Raw genomic sequence first — 17,277 nt, forward strand, 5'->3', positions numbered from 1 at the left:
TGCTGGAAAGGACTATCCTTGTTCGCTGGAGCACAGTGTTCCAGCTGTAATGATCTCGATGTTGACTACTCGTTCAAACACAGTCGAGAAAGATCACCGTCCAATTTACGTTTGAGAGTGTGGCTTCAAATCGCTATCGAGTGCTGCAGTAAAGTGAGCGAAGCATTAGTCTCGAATGCAGGACGTAGGCGTTCGAGTTCACGCTACGTCTGGCCGAACAGCCTTCCCCCAGTTCGCGTAATTCACCAGATGCGAATGGCCAGTATGTGAGGATACGCCGGATTGCGTCACGCAGGTCTTTGGTTGCTCACAGAAAGAGAAGCGCCGAATGTTTTCACTACAAAACCATTTTGGACTCTTTACAGATATCTGTACTCTCACCTGACCTAGGTTTATGGTAAACATGGACAGCGAGCCAGAAACCTGTACGCTTACACAACTTGATTAATCACCAAGCCACATTAATGAAATTTGTTTTTTCCTAATCGGACTATCGTGGGGTTTCTTCCCCTCAGACTAACAGATCTGTATGAAACAAATTCACGTCTGACGAGAAATTACGAAGTAAAACTACAGTGACTATGGGTATCTTTATGCTGGTGCTGTGCTGCTTCCAATGGTGCGCCGTCTGTAAGTTTGCGCCACTTAACACTCAACTTCTTTGAAAGTGGCATAAACAGCACTTATCGCTTGCTTCAGGAGCGCCAGTTTCCGTGGAGAGCGTAGAAAACTCCCGGGAGGCAGCCATTCGAGGGACCACAGCTACGACATAAAGATACTCAGGGCCAGTTTTATTTTACTACCCAATTTCCTGTCATACCTACTGAATTTTTCCCACACAGATCTGCTATTCTGGCAAAAGAAAATAGAATCTCATTTAAGGAAACAATGGTGATATCTTTCTCTCGGTGACTAATTAAATCCCGGAAACGCCTTGGTATTTTATCATGAGGGTCTGGTCGCTATCTGTGTGAATGAAACGAGATTATAAATATCTTAAAGAAGTCGAAAGCTGTTTGTCCAGAAAAAGCATACGCAAATGACAGGTTTGGGCACCCTTACACCTGACACGTCTTATAAAGGCTTGCTGACACAGGTTAAGGGGGAACATACTACATTGTGAGCAGGGCATAAGTACGGCAGGTGTCGATCGAAGTCGAATCGGATCGTGTACCTGAGTGGCATAGGCGCTGCGGGAAGAGAACAAGAGGAAGACGGCTGTAGCAGGTAGCCGGTAGGCCTGCGACGTGTGCACTGCGCGGGCGTCGCGCACGGGCTGTGCTTGTGTGCTGGCGGTAGCTGTCTGTCTGGCAGTAGTTGTGCATCCGGCGTGTTGTGTGTGCGACAGGCGGCTCGCTCACTCCGCTGGCGCCCATCACGATGCAGGAGATGAAGCTGTGCCCCAGCGCCGTGCTCGACCCCTCCATGTCTCCGTACCAGCAAGGTGAGTTCGCCTGCCAGTAGCAACTACTAGTGTACACCAACCAGGCGCGGCACTTGCCGCCCACCAAACAGGTGAGTCATCAACAACAATCTAGCCTCAAATTGCTTCACACTCTTCCAACGTTTATTATTTCAAATTCCAAAATCATAATAATGGACAAAGCAGAATTCGATGAGCAGTTACTGGCCTACTGTAGGAAGATTACTTCACATACCAACGTTGACTTATTGCGTTCTAACGTTGTAACTCAATGGGGTGCGTGAGTCTCAAAAGAGCAAATTTACGACCGTAGTTGCTATAAAGAATATTTTCGTACATTAGGTATATCCTCTATATCTTTACGAGAAGTCTGCAAAAAAATTGACTAAGTGCTTCCATTACTGTTGAACTATTCGTCGCGTCCTAAAGGACATCAAGAGCGATTACTAAGAATGGATGACTGAGAGAGAAGGCGTTCAGGTTAAAAAGAGCTTAAGGCAGAGATGCAGTCTTTCTGCTCTGCTGCCGAAACTGTATGTCGAAGAAGCAATTAAGAGTTTAAAGGAAGGATTCAGAAGTAGAATTAAAAGTCAGTTTGAAAGGCTATCAGTGACAAAGTTCACAGAAGACATTAGCATCCCCTGTGAAGGCTATGGCGATGGCAAAATTATGCGTGACGGACGAAACAAGAATGACATAAGAAGCAAACTATCACAAGCCAAGAGAGAAATCCTCTCCAGGCGAACTTTGCTATACCGAGTGTAGGACATAATTTTTTAAATATACAAATTTTTGACAATAGCCTCTGGAGCACTGCACTGCACGGAACGACTAATAGAGTAGACTGATAACGAAATAAAATCAGGTGGTTCGCTGCAGAATCGCTTTCAAAAGTGATTTCTGGAAAACGCTACTCTAAAATCAAAGGCTGGGTGGCAGGACATGTTTCAAAACCCCTGGAAATATTTGTGTTGTTAGAGACAGTCGTTGATGGCAAAAATTGCAAGGAAAGTCAGAAAATTGAATATATCCTACAAACAAGTGAGGACCTCGGTTTGTGTGCTACGTTGAAATAAAGAAATTATCACAGGAGAGTAAATCGTGTCAAGCCTCATCCAACAAGTCAGAAGACAGCTGACCCATATTCCCTTAAAAACCATTTCTTTTCGTGTAGAGTAAGGAGAGCCAGTTTCGTATGTACGAGTAAAAGAGCTGAAAGTGGATCGGCTTTGGTACCCGCGTACGCGTGGGCCCCTGGGTGGTAGGCAACCGCGCGTGGCACGAATTAAAACGGGCTGCGGCGGGCAGCGAGCGGCGGCAGCGCCCGCCAGAGCCGGCCGGGGCGGACGGCCGCATTGTGCGCCTTCTTCCTGCCGGCAGCGCGCCGGACGTCCGCCGAGCCGCCGTCCATCTCCGCCCCAATATGTGGCCGGCCACGTCCATAACCCGCCCCACACGCCGCCTCAAAAAGCCGCCATTCGCCGTCGCATGTAAATTCACCCCCTCCAGCCGCGCCACTCGCCGCGTTTTCCAGCCTCTCTCTCTCTAGCGCGCGCGCCGTATTTGCATGATATATATACGCGCGCCCGTATTTCCTGCCAGATATATATGTAGTCGCCGGCGGCCAGATTTATTCGGTTTCGCAGATACACGGCTCGGCCGCCATGTTTTGTTAAGCGGCCAACAATTGCCGTTCCATATGCCCGGTCCTCCGCCTGAAATATTCAGCACTTTTATTCCTTTTGATCTGTGCATGTTTCATGTGCTGCCCTGTTCCCTTTGTGCCTGCTCGTTAAGTAATTCCATTATTTATCGCCTAACTGGAGTTTCCCGAAGAGCAGCGCGCGCGGAGAACGGCCAGAACGCACTCGAAAAATTGTTTGTCTGCTGAAAAATTCAGCGGCGCCGCGATTGGCCGCCGTCGTCCGGCCTAATTCTATTCCGCTCGCATTCGCGCTCCGTAACTGAATTAAAACACGGAAAACCAATCCGGCGCTGTCATCCCTCCCGGAGGCTTTTTTTAAAGGCGCGTTCCGAACGCCGCATCGGCTCACCTCCAGGCCGCTGTATCTATTAGCCTGCCTGTCGCGAGTGATTTGCCTAGTCCACGCCGACGGTTTGATTCTCGTATTTTTTGTTGTATTTGCAAATTTAGAGAAAGTTGTCAACAATTCTGATCGGAACACATTTTTTCAGATTCTGAAGTTATTGGCGTTAAAGAGTAGGAGCGAAAGGTTATCTTCAACTTGTACAGATACCAGACTGCAGCTATAAGAGCCGAAGGACACGAGAGGAACTGAGACAGGATTTTAGCCTATTCTCCATGTTAAAAAAATATGTAAATTGAGCAAGGGGCGAAAGGAACCAAGAAGAAATCTTTAAAGGGAATTAAAGTTCAGAGTGACGAAGTAACAAATTTGAGTCGAGCTGATGACATTGTAAGTCTGTGAGAGATGGCAAAAGACTTGGAAGATCAGTTGCACTTAATGGGTAATGTCTTCAAAAGAGACAATAAGGTGAACAACAAGAAAATTAAAACAAGGGTAATGCAGTATAGTCGAATAAAATGAGGCGATGCTGAGTAAGATAGATTACTATTTGGGAATCTTAACAGTAGTGGCCAGCAAAATATTTGACGATAAACAACGCAGGGAAGAGGAGACTAGAACCTTGTGGAATTTGGTGTTCCAGAAGAACGCTGAAAATTAGATGCGTAGATCGAATAACTAACCAACTTGTACTGCATCTTATTGGGGAGAAATGAGCTTAAGGTACAACACGACTAAAAAAACTTCTGAAGTGATTGGTTGACTGAACCTCTACATCTACATCGATACTCCGCAAGTCACTGTACGGCGCGTGGCGGAGGATACTCTGTACCATTACTGATCATTTCCTTTCCTGTTCCATTCGCAAACAGACCGAGGGAAAACGGTCGTCTATATGCCTCCCTATGAGCCCAGTTTCTTGTATCTTATCTTCGTGCCCTTATGTGCAATGTATGTTAGCGGCAGTAGAATCGTTCGGCAGTCAGCTTCGAATGCCGGTTGTCTAAATTTTCTCAATAGTATTTCTCGAAAAGACACATTTGTGTCGTCACGTAGTAGTTAATTTTGTGATGTAGGGAAGAATGGGGTTTAAAAATTGTAGAGTGATACCAAGGATTGGCTACACTAAGCTGCTTGAAATGGGTGTATCTTGCAGTGGTTATGTAAGAGACTCGTATTGAACAGACTGGCGTGAGAACTGCATCAAACCGCCTTCGGACAGAAGGCCGCAGTAAGACAGAAGCGACATTCAGATTCGTTTTCTGCTGGTAACATGGACATAAATAGGTGTTACATGTCTAGTTCGCAGTTTAGTAATATTTCGAATATTCAAAATGCGGTTGTGTAAAGTTCAATAATATGCAGTTACGGAATGTAAACTCATATGTGACGAAAACAATTTTGAAAACGTAGCGTTGAATTCACGACAATTTGCCGTTTCAGAAATGCTTCCAACTTTGCCACAATTTATCCGTCTTCAGACCTGCTGTGATGAGGTAATGGATTCACCTGAAGTTTCTTCTGGTTAGTAACGTAGACTTTCCTTTGGTTCTTGTGCCATCCAGGATACTAAACTCTGTCTTGTTGCAGACTTTTGTGAAGCCCTTTCCTGCTTCCCACATGAAACCATTGAGGGAGGTATTGAATGTGAAATGTAATTAAGGCACTGTTTTCTCCGTAAAAAAAAAAATATCCTGCAGTGACTCTTTACTTTCCCTTTCATTCCAACTCTGCGCGCTTCGAGGTCGCTCATATCGATACTCGAGGACAAATGCAGGAGAACAGTTTTCCACAAATTACGTGTGCAGAAGTCTCGTTATTAAATCAACAAGAAAGTATTACGTACCGAGTATTTCTGAATGTTTTAAAATAAACACTGGAGCAATGCTGTTATCAGTCGTTAAGTGGTATAGATAATCGATTCCCGAAAATATGAAACAAAATAATATCGGCTGTAGGAGGCCAGATGCTTTACAACTATAAAGCACTTTAACAACTTTTCTCATGTCTTGACCACGCTTTTTGTTATTAACGATTGTCATATTGAATGATTTTATTGGCGAAAGCTTCACTCCATTGTTATGGAGGAGTAGGGTAGAGCAAGCCCTTCACACCGTAGAACTGTTTGTCACTTCTCACACGTAGTGCACTTTTTGATTCCTTTCTTTTGTGTTTCCTCTCCAGTTGTCCTCCCCTTTTATACCAAGAAACAAAATTTCTCTCTTCGAGATTCCACAGTTGTGGTATAGAGTATAACACTCATGTTCGTCCTTCACATTTTCACACCTTATCTGCAGAAGCAACAAGTAAGTAAATTAAAATTGATACTTTTACTTATTTGTTAATTATCTATGTGAATTAACAGATTTGTTTTGTAGTACTTTTCGCAGGCTTGTGTATCCTGCCAATGCTTGTGTTTTTTGTGTTACTTGTGCTCTGTGTTATTGTGTGTGTATGCCTTGTGCCGTCCGCTACCAGCCGCCATTGCAATTAACGCTTAGTCACAACCCGACTGCGCCGCAGGTTAAGTTTCTCTAGAGTCCGACTGATAACCATCTGGACAGAAACTCAGTCATTGCTTTGAAAGCTGACATTATGAGTAGCTTTAATACATTGTGGTGCAGCATACAGACTAACTATGGGCACATATTAGCTGCATTTATTTTGTGGGCATCATAGGTTATCTCAGTACGAGTCGATAACCCACGTCAGGAAACTATCGCTTAAATTTCTCTTTACATCACTTGATCTATTCTTCTTATTAAACCAGTGCCTTGCATGTAATTTTTTATTTTCCCTCAGCATGGTCGTGCGTACCTAGGTAGATATTGCATGCTTGGCTTTAATTAAATATTGCTCTGGACTCTCATCCCGAGCAAACAAAATGTATTTGTGGTATTAAGTGCAGGTCGATTGCTTACAAATTTTCTGCCTTATTGATCTCAGTTGTAAAGTTGTAAATGTAAAAGCATAAGCAAAAAACGATCTCGGTGCTTTAAGTGCACCTGTTCTAAGGAATACTCACGAACTCAAGTCTTACATTGCAAGTACAGTATCTCTCAAAATCATATTTTTCCCCTTCGAAATCAACCTTCTGTGTGCCTCACGTTCTTCATTGACACTTTCAGTCACTAATAAACGCTTATTCTTCTGCTTACTTTATTGTTTTAAAAGATATCTCTGGGTATTTGAGCATAGAGTACTTAATTAATTTCATTCGACACTTCTGAATACTTCTGAGTATCATCACTAGTGCCACTAATCTTACTCATATGGGATGGGATTAATTTTTGTTTTTCCGATTTTGTGAAGGGGTCTCATATAAATATTCTACGGTTTCTTTCGTAGAATAACTTTACGATCAGTTCGTCGCTCGCAATAGATACTTTTTGTCAGATACTTGTTCTTCCATGACTGCACTATTTATTTGTTTGAGCTACATTTAAAATGTGGCATCAAATTGTGATAAGCATACTGTATCTCCTTACTGGCTGTCACATATGTTTCAATAGAAATGATATCGAGTGTGTCAACGAGGTGATAGTTTCTTAAACATTTAGAAATTCATCGCAACCTCCATACGGTGTAATCAATAAATCAGTATCTTCATGTTCACCAGAAAACTGTAGCACTATAAACTCCGCCGAAACCAGCGATGACATGACGTGACGTAGTCGACGACAAAATTGGCTGTGCCGAACCGTGTTTCCTCTTGGGCCCTACCAATGCTTCCAAGATTAATCTTATTTAAATGACAAAGGTGCGGTAAAATATTTTTTGCAAAATTGGTCGTTGTGCTCCTATAAGTTTTAGTTAACTTCTTCTTCTTTGCGGTAAGCTTTCACTTTAGTTAGTGTCAGCAAATCCTTCCTGGCGCCACAACCTTTTACTTCTGTATGTGTGGAGAACTTGGAGGAGAAGAAAACAGAAAACGAAGCTCTTCGTCTCTTGTCACTTCGCTCTATCTGTTGCTAATCCTGGAGGAATAGTGCTGTTCATTGATTTCCAAGTAAGTGCAGTGTTGCGCAGCTGCCAAATTGCCATCACAGCCACAAGGAAAAGGTGTTCTGGATACGTGGCCTTTCAGGGGCTTGTTACTAAAACTTTGACTGTGGCTCTGAATTTTTCCTCTCTTTCTCCCACCTCTCTCTCTCCACACACACGAACTCTGGATGGTAGTTATACGATAGGAACTATTCACTATTTCTTCCCTTTCCCGTCATACAACACCCGATTTTGTCAGGCGTAATCGGTTTGTTTCTATTAAAATTCACGAATGTCTCGGATAGATTTATACTTACATCCAAATAAGTCGGTAGTTACACAGCGACCTAACGAGGGGACCGTCGTGCAGGCTGTTGGTAGTAAACCTTCCGTGTAAACTAACCAGTATTCACACCGTCGTGCATACAAGGAGTGAAAGCAGGCTGCACGGGGTGTCAGGGTGTCGAATAACATGAAAGGGAGGCAGTCATTGAGAAGAGAATGAGACAGGTTTGTAGCCTATCCCACGTTATTCAATATGTACATTGTGCGAGCGATAAAAAATATTAAGTAGGAAATTGAAAAATGAATTTTAGATCAGAGAGAAGAAATAAAAATTAAGATCTGCTGCTGATATCGCAGGTCTGTCAGAGAGGCGAAGGAATTGATGGATCAGTTTGAACGGAATATATAGTGTCTTGAAAACAGGTTAAAGTATGTGCTTCAACAAATGTTGATGCACATTCTTGGCACGAAGTCGACTTAATTCGGGTGATGCTGAGTGATTGCATGATTCAAACATACATTGCAAATAGTGCACCAGTTTTGCTATTTGGGCAAAAGATGAATGAGGATGGCAAAAGTAAGGAGGATATATTTTTTGATTTGGCAATAGTAAACAAAAACAAATATGAATTTAAGAAGATTCGATGAATATATTGGTTAACTAGCGAATCGAGTTGGACAGAAAACAGCTTTATGACACAACTAGAATAAAAATAAGGGACAGGTTGGTAGGACACATCCTGAGTTGCGAGAGAATGATTAATTTAGTTCGCGCCTCGTAGACAAGCGTGCACAGTTTCAATAAATCATTGTTCGGACTGAAGACCACAAAAGTAGACGTCAGATACAGTATTCTGCTACGGTTGTAGACTGTGTGTGGATCACTCGCTGGCTCGTTGTGTGAGACGGAGGATGTGTAGAGGACTGTAGGGCGGCTAGGGAGGCGGCGGCTGGTAGCGGCGCGGCGGGGCGCTGGAACGGCGGACGGCCGCTCACCGCGTGTCCTCTGCGGCGCAGAGAGCGGAGGCGGAGGCGGAGGCGGGGGCTCGTACCCGTCGCCGGGCCCCGGGGGCGGCTCCAGCGCGAGCGCGAGCGCGGGCTCCGAGCCGGTGGGCGCGGGTTCGTCTCCCGGGCTGCCGCTGTCGCTGCCCGCCGACCCGCCGCCCGCGTCGCCGGGCCTGACGGTGCTGCAGCCGGCCGGCGCCGCCCACGCGCACGCCGCCGCCGCCCACGCGCACCACGCGCCGCCCCCGCCGCTGCCCTACGCTGCCGTCCTGCCGGGCTTCGCGCACTACTCCGCAGGCAAGGCACTCACTTCCACGCACTCACCTGGTGACTGCCCACAGTCATGTTGCTCGTAGCTCTGTGCTCGTCTTCCCTGCCCAGTCGACTCTTCCAGTACGTCGTGGCAGCTGAAAATTTGTGCTCGATTGGGATTCAAACGAGGATTTCTGCATTTCGCGAGCTGTCACCTAATCTCTTACGCTGTCTCAGCGGGCTCGGGGCCCGACGCCAATTCTCGTCGTGACTTATATTTCCACCTGTGATGTTTGGGGACTGCACTGCAACCAAAGGTTCTCCCACGGGGTGTCAGGGAATCGGAGCATATTGGGAACTAATCTGATGAATATCCGTGGCTTACCCTGCCACAACGAATGTATGTATTCATTTAATTAAATGCAGTGAAATGAAATGAGTGGGTCGTTGCCCATCAAATCATTGTAGATACAGTGACGTGAGACGCTATCAGTGACCCTACTGAGAGGCGCTGGACTGAAATAAAATGAATATGTTTTGACAAATGAAAATATGTGGTGTTCGGAAGAAATGCATAGCAATATCAGCTACATTGAAAGCTTGAATCAAGGCTCAAGGAATAACTAGAAAGTCCTGTTATCGAGGAGACTGTGTGTGTGTGTGTGTGTGTGTGTGTGTGTGTGTGTGTGTGTGTGTTTGTTTTCCAGAAAAGGTCTGGAACGCGTGGAGCAATCTCCACCGTTCGTAGCAAATATGACTCGCTATATGGAAAAATATATTTAATGGGATAACAAATTCCTAGTACCCGGAACAGTGCGATTAGGAAGGAAGGGGGTGACATGTAAGCATAGCTGTGGCATACCTGGAGGAAACTCAACAAAACTCCTATCGCATAGTGTCTACTGTCTAATAATAACAGTAATAATGATAATAATAATAACAGTTCTATGAGAGGTAGGATACACATAATTGGTGACAGGCAGGCTGCGTGTAACTCGTTACCTCCTTATGAGATTTCATTGTCCAATTAAACGTGCTTTCTCCTTCACAATCAGTGAATCACAGTGGCAGTGTATTACGTACCGTAAAGTGGGTCTGAGTTCGCCATATTTCTTCCACAAGCAATTGTATGTTGCTTCCTCAAGAATGGGTTCACTCAAAAATTTATTTAGTCTTGCACCTGGAGGGGACATTAGAAATGTTATATGTTACCATATTGTGTATTTAACAATATTACAGTGAATTTACAAAATATTTCATAGTGTGTTTATGCGCTTAAACCACGTAAATAAACAAAGTGTGTTTTTATTTTATGTGCCAATTTCCTTATTATAGTTGTGTAATGTAAGATTTGGATAAACAAGTTGCTGGTAACTGCGCTTAATGAGCTAGTTGATGCGGGCAGTAAGTAGCGCAGGTCCGAGAACGCAGCCCCACGGAGCCCCAGTCCCGGTGTGTCGCCTGACGGAAGCCTGTGTGTTTTGTGTCGGCAGTGGGCGCAGGCGGCGGGGCCGGCGTCGTCCCGGTGAGCGACTACTCGTACGGGCCGCCATACTCGCAGTACTCGTCCACGTACGGCTCCTACGGCTACGGCGCCGGCGGGTTACTCAGTAAGTAAACAGTGAGTATTCCACGCTGGCAGCAGCGGCGGCAGCGGTTCTCAGTTTGTCGACGGCGCCTCACACAGCACTCCGCACACAGCACTCTCGCCTGCACCACTGCTTTCTGCCAGCACGACTCTCTCACGGTACCTTCTTCACACGTACGAGACTCATTCACTGTATGTGACTTCCTTTCTTTCATCTGGTCTGGTAATATGCGTGGTGTTTCCGTCATGAAGATGATGCACACTTGCAGGGATGGTAGAAAAAATAGGTCCAGAAATGTTGACTCACACGCTATAAGCCAAAGTGAGAAAATTTCAGGTTTACGTTAGTCTTATAACGAAAACGAAAATAACAGTAGACACATTTGTAATACAGTTGTTAAAAGTGGCGTCATTCACCTCCTTCCGAGACATAAAGTCGTCACACATTGCTTTGTTAGGCATGATCCTATTGGAGTGACATCCCCTAGCCGTCCTCCGAACTTTCAGTTCACTTACCCAGCCAGTTACAGGGAAACCTGTACTTGTAGCTCAAGGAGGACTCCAAATTACATTTAACCATAATAATTTTTACATATACGATACAAAGGTGAAAGAAGAGAAAAATGACAGAGAAACATTCTTGGACCGAATAAGATTTGAATACAGAACCTATGGAGCTGAAATGCGACACTTACACGTTTATTTACTCATACTGCAACCACAGCACAGGAAATCGCGTGCATTGAACGATCTATGTCACTTGGTACTTTTGTCGTGTTAGGGCTGGATCGAACATTTTGTGGCAAAAGTTTCGTTTCCTGAAATGACTGATATCATCTGTAGCCATTATAATCTATATTCCAAAGCTTCTCAGAATTTTTGTAGACACTTCCTCTCTTCCCGTAAACTTCTTCTGTTTATTTTACTCGTTGTTCAGTGAATCTATGTCGGATGAAAATTCCTGCGTGAATTCACGTGGATGCTGGAGATCGGTCGGCCAACGAACTGCCTGTGTTTGCTTTATGTTATAATTACTACTACGTTTAGGTTACTTTAAGGGGGGTAGGACGTCAAACGGGCCGACTTGGAGGAGGAGAGTCAGCACAGGACATTTTAATTTCTACTGTCTATCCTTTTACAAATAAATTCATAAAACTTTGTCACCATGACCAGAAAGGATTGAGGACTCTCACTCATCGCAGTGGAAGTTCAAAAACGTAGCAAAATACCTTTTTCTTACATGTGAAATTTCATCGTTTTTTCACTTATTACTGGCTGCATTTGTTGCTATAGATACACTTTTCTTCCTAAGTAAGAGAGATTCTTCGATGAATTTTTCATAGCATACAAACAGTAGTTACAGGTGTATGAAACTCTAGAATTTTACTAAACTATTAAAAAACTGTGGAAAAAATTGAGATCATTAACTATAAAACTTGAATTTTTTCTAAACATGAAGTTTAAAATGTAACAGTTCATTCATTTTTTCGTAAATTAAATAAATTCTAGAGTTTAATACACCTGTAACTATGGTTTGTGTGCTGTGCAAAAGTCATCGAAGAATCTCTCTTACTTAAGAAGAAAAGTGTACCTATAGCAACAAATGCAGCCAGTAATAAGTGAAAAAATGATGAAATTTCACATGTAAAAAAAAGTGTTTTGTTACGTTTTTGAGCTTCCACTGCTATGAGTATGAATCCTGAATCCTTCCTGCTCATGCTGTTAAAGTTTTATGAATTTATTTGTAAAGGTATAGACAGTGGAAATTAAAATGTGCTGTGGTGCCTCTCCTGCTCCAAGTCGGCCCGTTTGACGTCCTACCCCCCTTAAGCTCTTCATCTTCAATATTAAAAATGTCCTTCTTCTTTTTTCGTTATGGTGTAGTAGGGTATCACCGTTCTGAGGCAGTCACTAGTCCAAAGTGTATGCACATATCTTTTCCTGTTTTGGCACTTAAGATAAAGAATACTATCATACATAACACGATGACAAAGTATTTTAAAAACACTGTTCTCCTGCAACTGAGTGGACGTATAGGCTTTAATCCTGAACGAGTACAGCTTTCATTGCCACATGATTTGATCTACAGTTAATAAATTTGTAGGCAACAATATTGTGGCAGAAATGTTTTGAAAGTGATGTTGATAAAACCGACGCTTCGATCCAACTCTGTAGCCAGTGAGTAGATAAGCCAGCCAGGGCGAGAGCGGCAGCTGTCGGATAGAGGAACCACGGCCCCAGAGGAGGCCTCTGCTAACTGCAGGTCGCGGAGAGCTGAGGCCATGGCCGCTGGATTCTCCGAGAATGGAAGACGTGTTTCTGGGGAGTCGTTGGAAAGATGCAGTCGTAGCAAACACGAGGCGGCAGAAATTACTTTCTAAGACAGGGCAGGTTTTTGGCTATTTTCAGATTGTGGAATAATTCCTTGGGACAAGACGAATCAGAATTCCTTGCCTACTAAGGTTGCAATGTGTGTCCTCTTTGTTTGCGAACGAACCGTTTTATAGCTTTGAACGTTCTCCAATGCATGTACAACCGAGTCACACGTGAAATTTATTATGATGACTAGTTGTGCACCTGATGGGTGCAAACTTCTAGTGCAGCATCTGATGTCATCTGACCTCAGCCCTAACAAGGACATTTTGAATAACACATTCCTAGCACACTGTTATGGCTTTATTAGCACGGTTCCCCTCCAGTTCTGGTAACATGTTCAGCGAAAGACAGTCTTACAAACCTTACAGGGTGTTGTTCCTTGTACAAACAGCAAATCAACGTGAAAATTTCAGTGTGATTTTTCTCATTTACTTGAGACGATATACAAACAGTATACGTTCCTAATATCCAGTGCTAATAACATTACAACTGTGTTTCAAAAGGCGAAACCCACCTCTGTATATTGCATCATCATAGGCTTCCGTTTGTAGTTCGTTATAAACTTAGGCGTGTTCTAAACTAAGCCAGTAGGTACCTGTGTCTGAGACAGTGTGTGCTTTCCACAGCAGGCGCTCCCTACTATCCGTACGCTGGCTGCGGCGGAGCCGGCAGCACCAGCAGCAGCTGCAGCAGCAGCAGCAGCAGTGGCAGCGGGGGCGGCAGTGGAGGCTGCGGGGGCGGCGGGGGCGGCTGCGAGCCTCCGCAGCTGCAGCTGCAGGCGCACCTGCTGGCCGCGGGCCGCGCCAGCTGCGCCCACTCCGAATCGCGGTCGCCGCTGGCGGCCACGAGGGCCAGCTCTGGCGCCAGTGCGGCCTCTCCCACAGGCAGCGCCAGCGCCGCCTGCTCCAGGGCCCAGGGGCTGGACCTCCTGCTGGGCTGAGGCGGGAACTCCCAGCCGGTCTGGTCTGAGCCTCTCACCAGCGCCAGGCGGGGTCTCCACCTCCCGGGGCCTGACGCCCTGCCTCTGACCTCACACTGCAGAGCCTTAGTCCATCGGAGGCCGATCGCTGATCTCACACTGCTTCTGGAGGACCCACGTCATCACGGTCACCGTCACCGCTGACGGTCTCGTACCAGTCTCTCCCACCATCTGCTACAGTGCCCCGTACTCTGCGCGCTACCGGACTGCGCCACTGATCTCATCTGCTGCGGTCTTTCTACCGAACGCGAGAAAAGGCTGTCTCGGCACTTGCTGACTACTGGACGACTAGTCAGCACGAGAGAAAGAGAGAGTCGCCTGGTGCTGTACGTACGTCCCACTGCTACCACGATGTCGGTGTTCGGAGTGTGGAGGCATAGGACCTTTGGTGACTGCACGGCAGTTACACTCTGAACTGCGACCTTTCGTGTCTGTGGAGTACACCACTGGGATACACTGTCGATGTGAAGACTACAGCCACGAAGCTATACCTATATACAACCGGAAGTAAAGTTATGCGACCATCTTATACATATATAAATATTAAAAGGAAAGTTAGATGATTTTTATTTTTTGTATACAGAACAGCCAAAGACTTGATTTATCATATCCCTTATCATCATAATCCTCTTTTCCATATCATTATATGTACATATTAACGAATGTTTCTTTTTTATATAATATATAAATATTCCTCACAAATCTCGCACTTGCACAAACAGTAATCCTTAATTGTGTCGTTAAGGCCTACTTGCATTCCACCTGGAAGAACCTCTAGGTAAATGTTTCTGAAAAAAAAAGAACACCCACCTTCATTAGCTCAGCAGCTTATCATTTAAACACAGTATGAGGTTCTTCAGGGAAAAAAAGCAATCCGGTACATGTAAACAGCCCAGGAGGTAGTACACCAAAGAAAAATTCTTGAAATTAGTTTGATTTGTGGACTGAGAAATTTTGACAGTAGAGCTCATTGTGATAACAGAACTGCAACCATCGTAATCACCTTACTTCCAACAGGAAAGAGCAAAAATTAATGAGAATCAACAACAAATTTCAGTTTTCCTCCCACAAGAAATGTATGTTACAAAAATTTTGTAGTAATGTTAAATGAAACCAGAACACAGTCTACTGCCTGCAAGTACTTACTTATGTCCTCTAAGGTTGTATTTTTTGAACTATTATAGTACATAGCAGGTACTCAATGGTTTCTGAATCATTATAACATTAAAATTAAGGCCCCTAAACGTATACTGAGAAGGTCCTTGCAGGTGGAGATGCAAGTTCGTGCAATTATCAACATTTTTTGTTTTTAATTTGAGCAAACAAAAATAGGCTAAGTGTAAAAACTGTTATACATGAAGTGTTGCGGAATGACAAAAGAAACACTTTTACTAGGCTTTCATTGAGTAAAAACTGAAGCAATTAACATCCCTAGTCAGAGTGTCTGTCCCAAGATACAGTTGCGCCTGCAAGACAAGTGGTTCTTACACACGCCTCTATGTATACATTATTTATTGCTTATTTTCTTAATAAGTAAAACAAAGTGTAATATTTTATTTTTCATTTTTACCAAAGAGATGTTAGCAATATTCCCTTGCACATAATATGCGAGTAAATTTTTATTGATAAAAAACTAAGATTGTGACCTATATCTTTAAAATTAATTTTTATATATCTGAGAAAGAGAAAAATCTTAATTGAATTGTTATTATGTTTTAAGATTGCGATAGTTCCTTTTGCCCCTTTCATATTCCTCGACGATCGGTTGATCTTCGTTTCCAAAAATTTCCTGCTCCCATCTTCCCAATTCCTAAGAGCATCAGTCACTTTATCTGGTATCATTTAGACTAGGTTACATAGCGTACAGTTATTGTAAAGAAATAAAGAAGTTTCTCCCTAAATTGCTTGTTCCACTCATTTTCATATTAATGTGTTTTCTGCATGTACCATTCAACTATTGATATACCAGTATCTCGCGTGAGTTGATGTTTTGAGTTTGAACTGTTACATAGTGTACAAAAGACACTAATATACTAATGAAGTTTGACATAATCACATGGAAGTGTAGAGTCCCATTGCGTAAAATTTGTAGAATTGTTCAAACTCAACTTTTATTGTATTATTACCTTATCCTACAATCCGTTATGGAGATTTTAATACCAGCATCAGTGTTTTTGTAAAAAAAACAATTGAAAACTGAACATTCAGGAAGTGTCATCTAGCAGTCAAACCTATTCAGTTGGCTACACTGCAGGTGTAAGCGCATATTGCTGAAGGTGAGGTTACACAAGTCAGCTGTGTTTTGTCACAGTTTTATTAGGTTTCTACACAGTTTAATGTTTCCATCTTAGCCGCACGTTTTTTTATGTTTTGTTTACTAGTTTAGCGAGACATATCTGTTCCCTTTTAGCTGTTTCTCTGATCATGTCTGTTAACGATATTAGCAGTAGTAGTATATGCTATCACAGTCGTTCATCATAGACAAGGGTATCGTCAGGAATGTCCCAGAAAAGTGTCCTAGGACCGCTGTTGTTCTCTGTACATATAAATGATTTGGTGGACATGGTAGGCAGCAATCTGTGGTTGTTTGCTTATGATGCTGTGGTGTATGGTAAGGGGTCGAAGTTGAGTGACTGTAGGAAGATACAAGACAACTTAACAAACTTTCTAGTTGGCGTGATGAGTGGCAGCTAGTATTAAATGTGGAAAAATGTAAGTCAATTCGGACGAGTAGGAAGAACAAACCTGTAATGTCCAGATACCGCATTACTAGCGATTTGCTTGACACAGTTAAGTCGTTTGAATATCTGGGCGTAACGTTACAAAGCAGTATGAGATGGAATGTGCATGTGAGAACTGTGGTAGGGAAGAAGAATGGTCGACTTTGGTTTATTGGGAGAATGTTAGGAAAGCGTGGTTCACCTGTAAATAAGACTGAATGTAGGACGATGGTGCGACCTATTCTTGGGGACTGCTCCAGTGTTTGGGATCTTTACCACGTCGGATTGAAGGGAGTCATCGAAGCAACTCAGAGGCGGAATGCTTGATTGTTACCAGTAGGCCTGAACAACATGTGTTTCGGAGATGCTTCGTAAACTCAAATGGAAATCCCTGGAGGAAGGGCGACATTCTTTTCGAGAAACACTGTAGAGAAAATTTAGAGAAACGGCATTAGAAGCTGACTGTCAAATGATTTTAGTACCTCATACACTATGCGATGAAAAGCATCCGGATACCCCCAAAAACATACGTTTTTCAAATTAGGCGCATTGTGCTGCCACCTACTGTCAGGTACACCATATCAGCGACCTCAGTAGTCATTTGAGATTGTGAGACA

General features: G+C 43.7%; 1 protein-coding gene across 4 annotated transcripts in view; it reads left to right on the top strand.

Annotated features, from left to right (window-relative positions):
- LOC124781819 (paired box protein Pax-5-like) overlaps positions 1-15,841 on the top strand; it is a 278,178-nt gene extending 262,337 nt beyond the window's left edge. The window contains exons 7-9 of one of the 4 annotated variants that reach the window (XM_047253891.1): positions 1,349-1,444; positions 10,491-10,607; positions 13,588-15,841. In XM_047253891.1, coding sequence (XP_047109847.1) covers positions 1,349-1,444; positions 10,491-10,607; positions 13,588-13,901 — 527 coding nt within the window. In that variant the 3' untranslated portion in view covers positions 13,902-15,841. Of the gene's footprint in view, positions 1-1,348; positions 1,445-10,490; positions 10,619-13,587 lie in introns of all 4 variants that reach the window. The other 3 variants (XM_047253892.1, XM_047253893.1, XM_047253894.1) reach the window with 3 other exon arrangements.
- Positions 15,842-17,277: the final 1,436 nt, after the last annotated feature.

This window comes from Schistocerca piceifrons, chromosome 1 (genome assembly GCF_021461385.2).
Source record: "Schistocerca piceifrons isolate TAMUIC-IGC-003096 chromosome 1, iqSchPice1.1, whole genome shotgun sequence".
NCBI classification, from domain to species: domain Eukaryota; kingdom Metazoa; phylum Arthropoda; class Insecta; order Orthoptera; family Acrididae; genus Schistocerca; species Schistocerca piceifrons.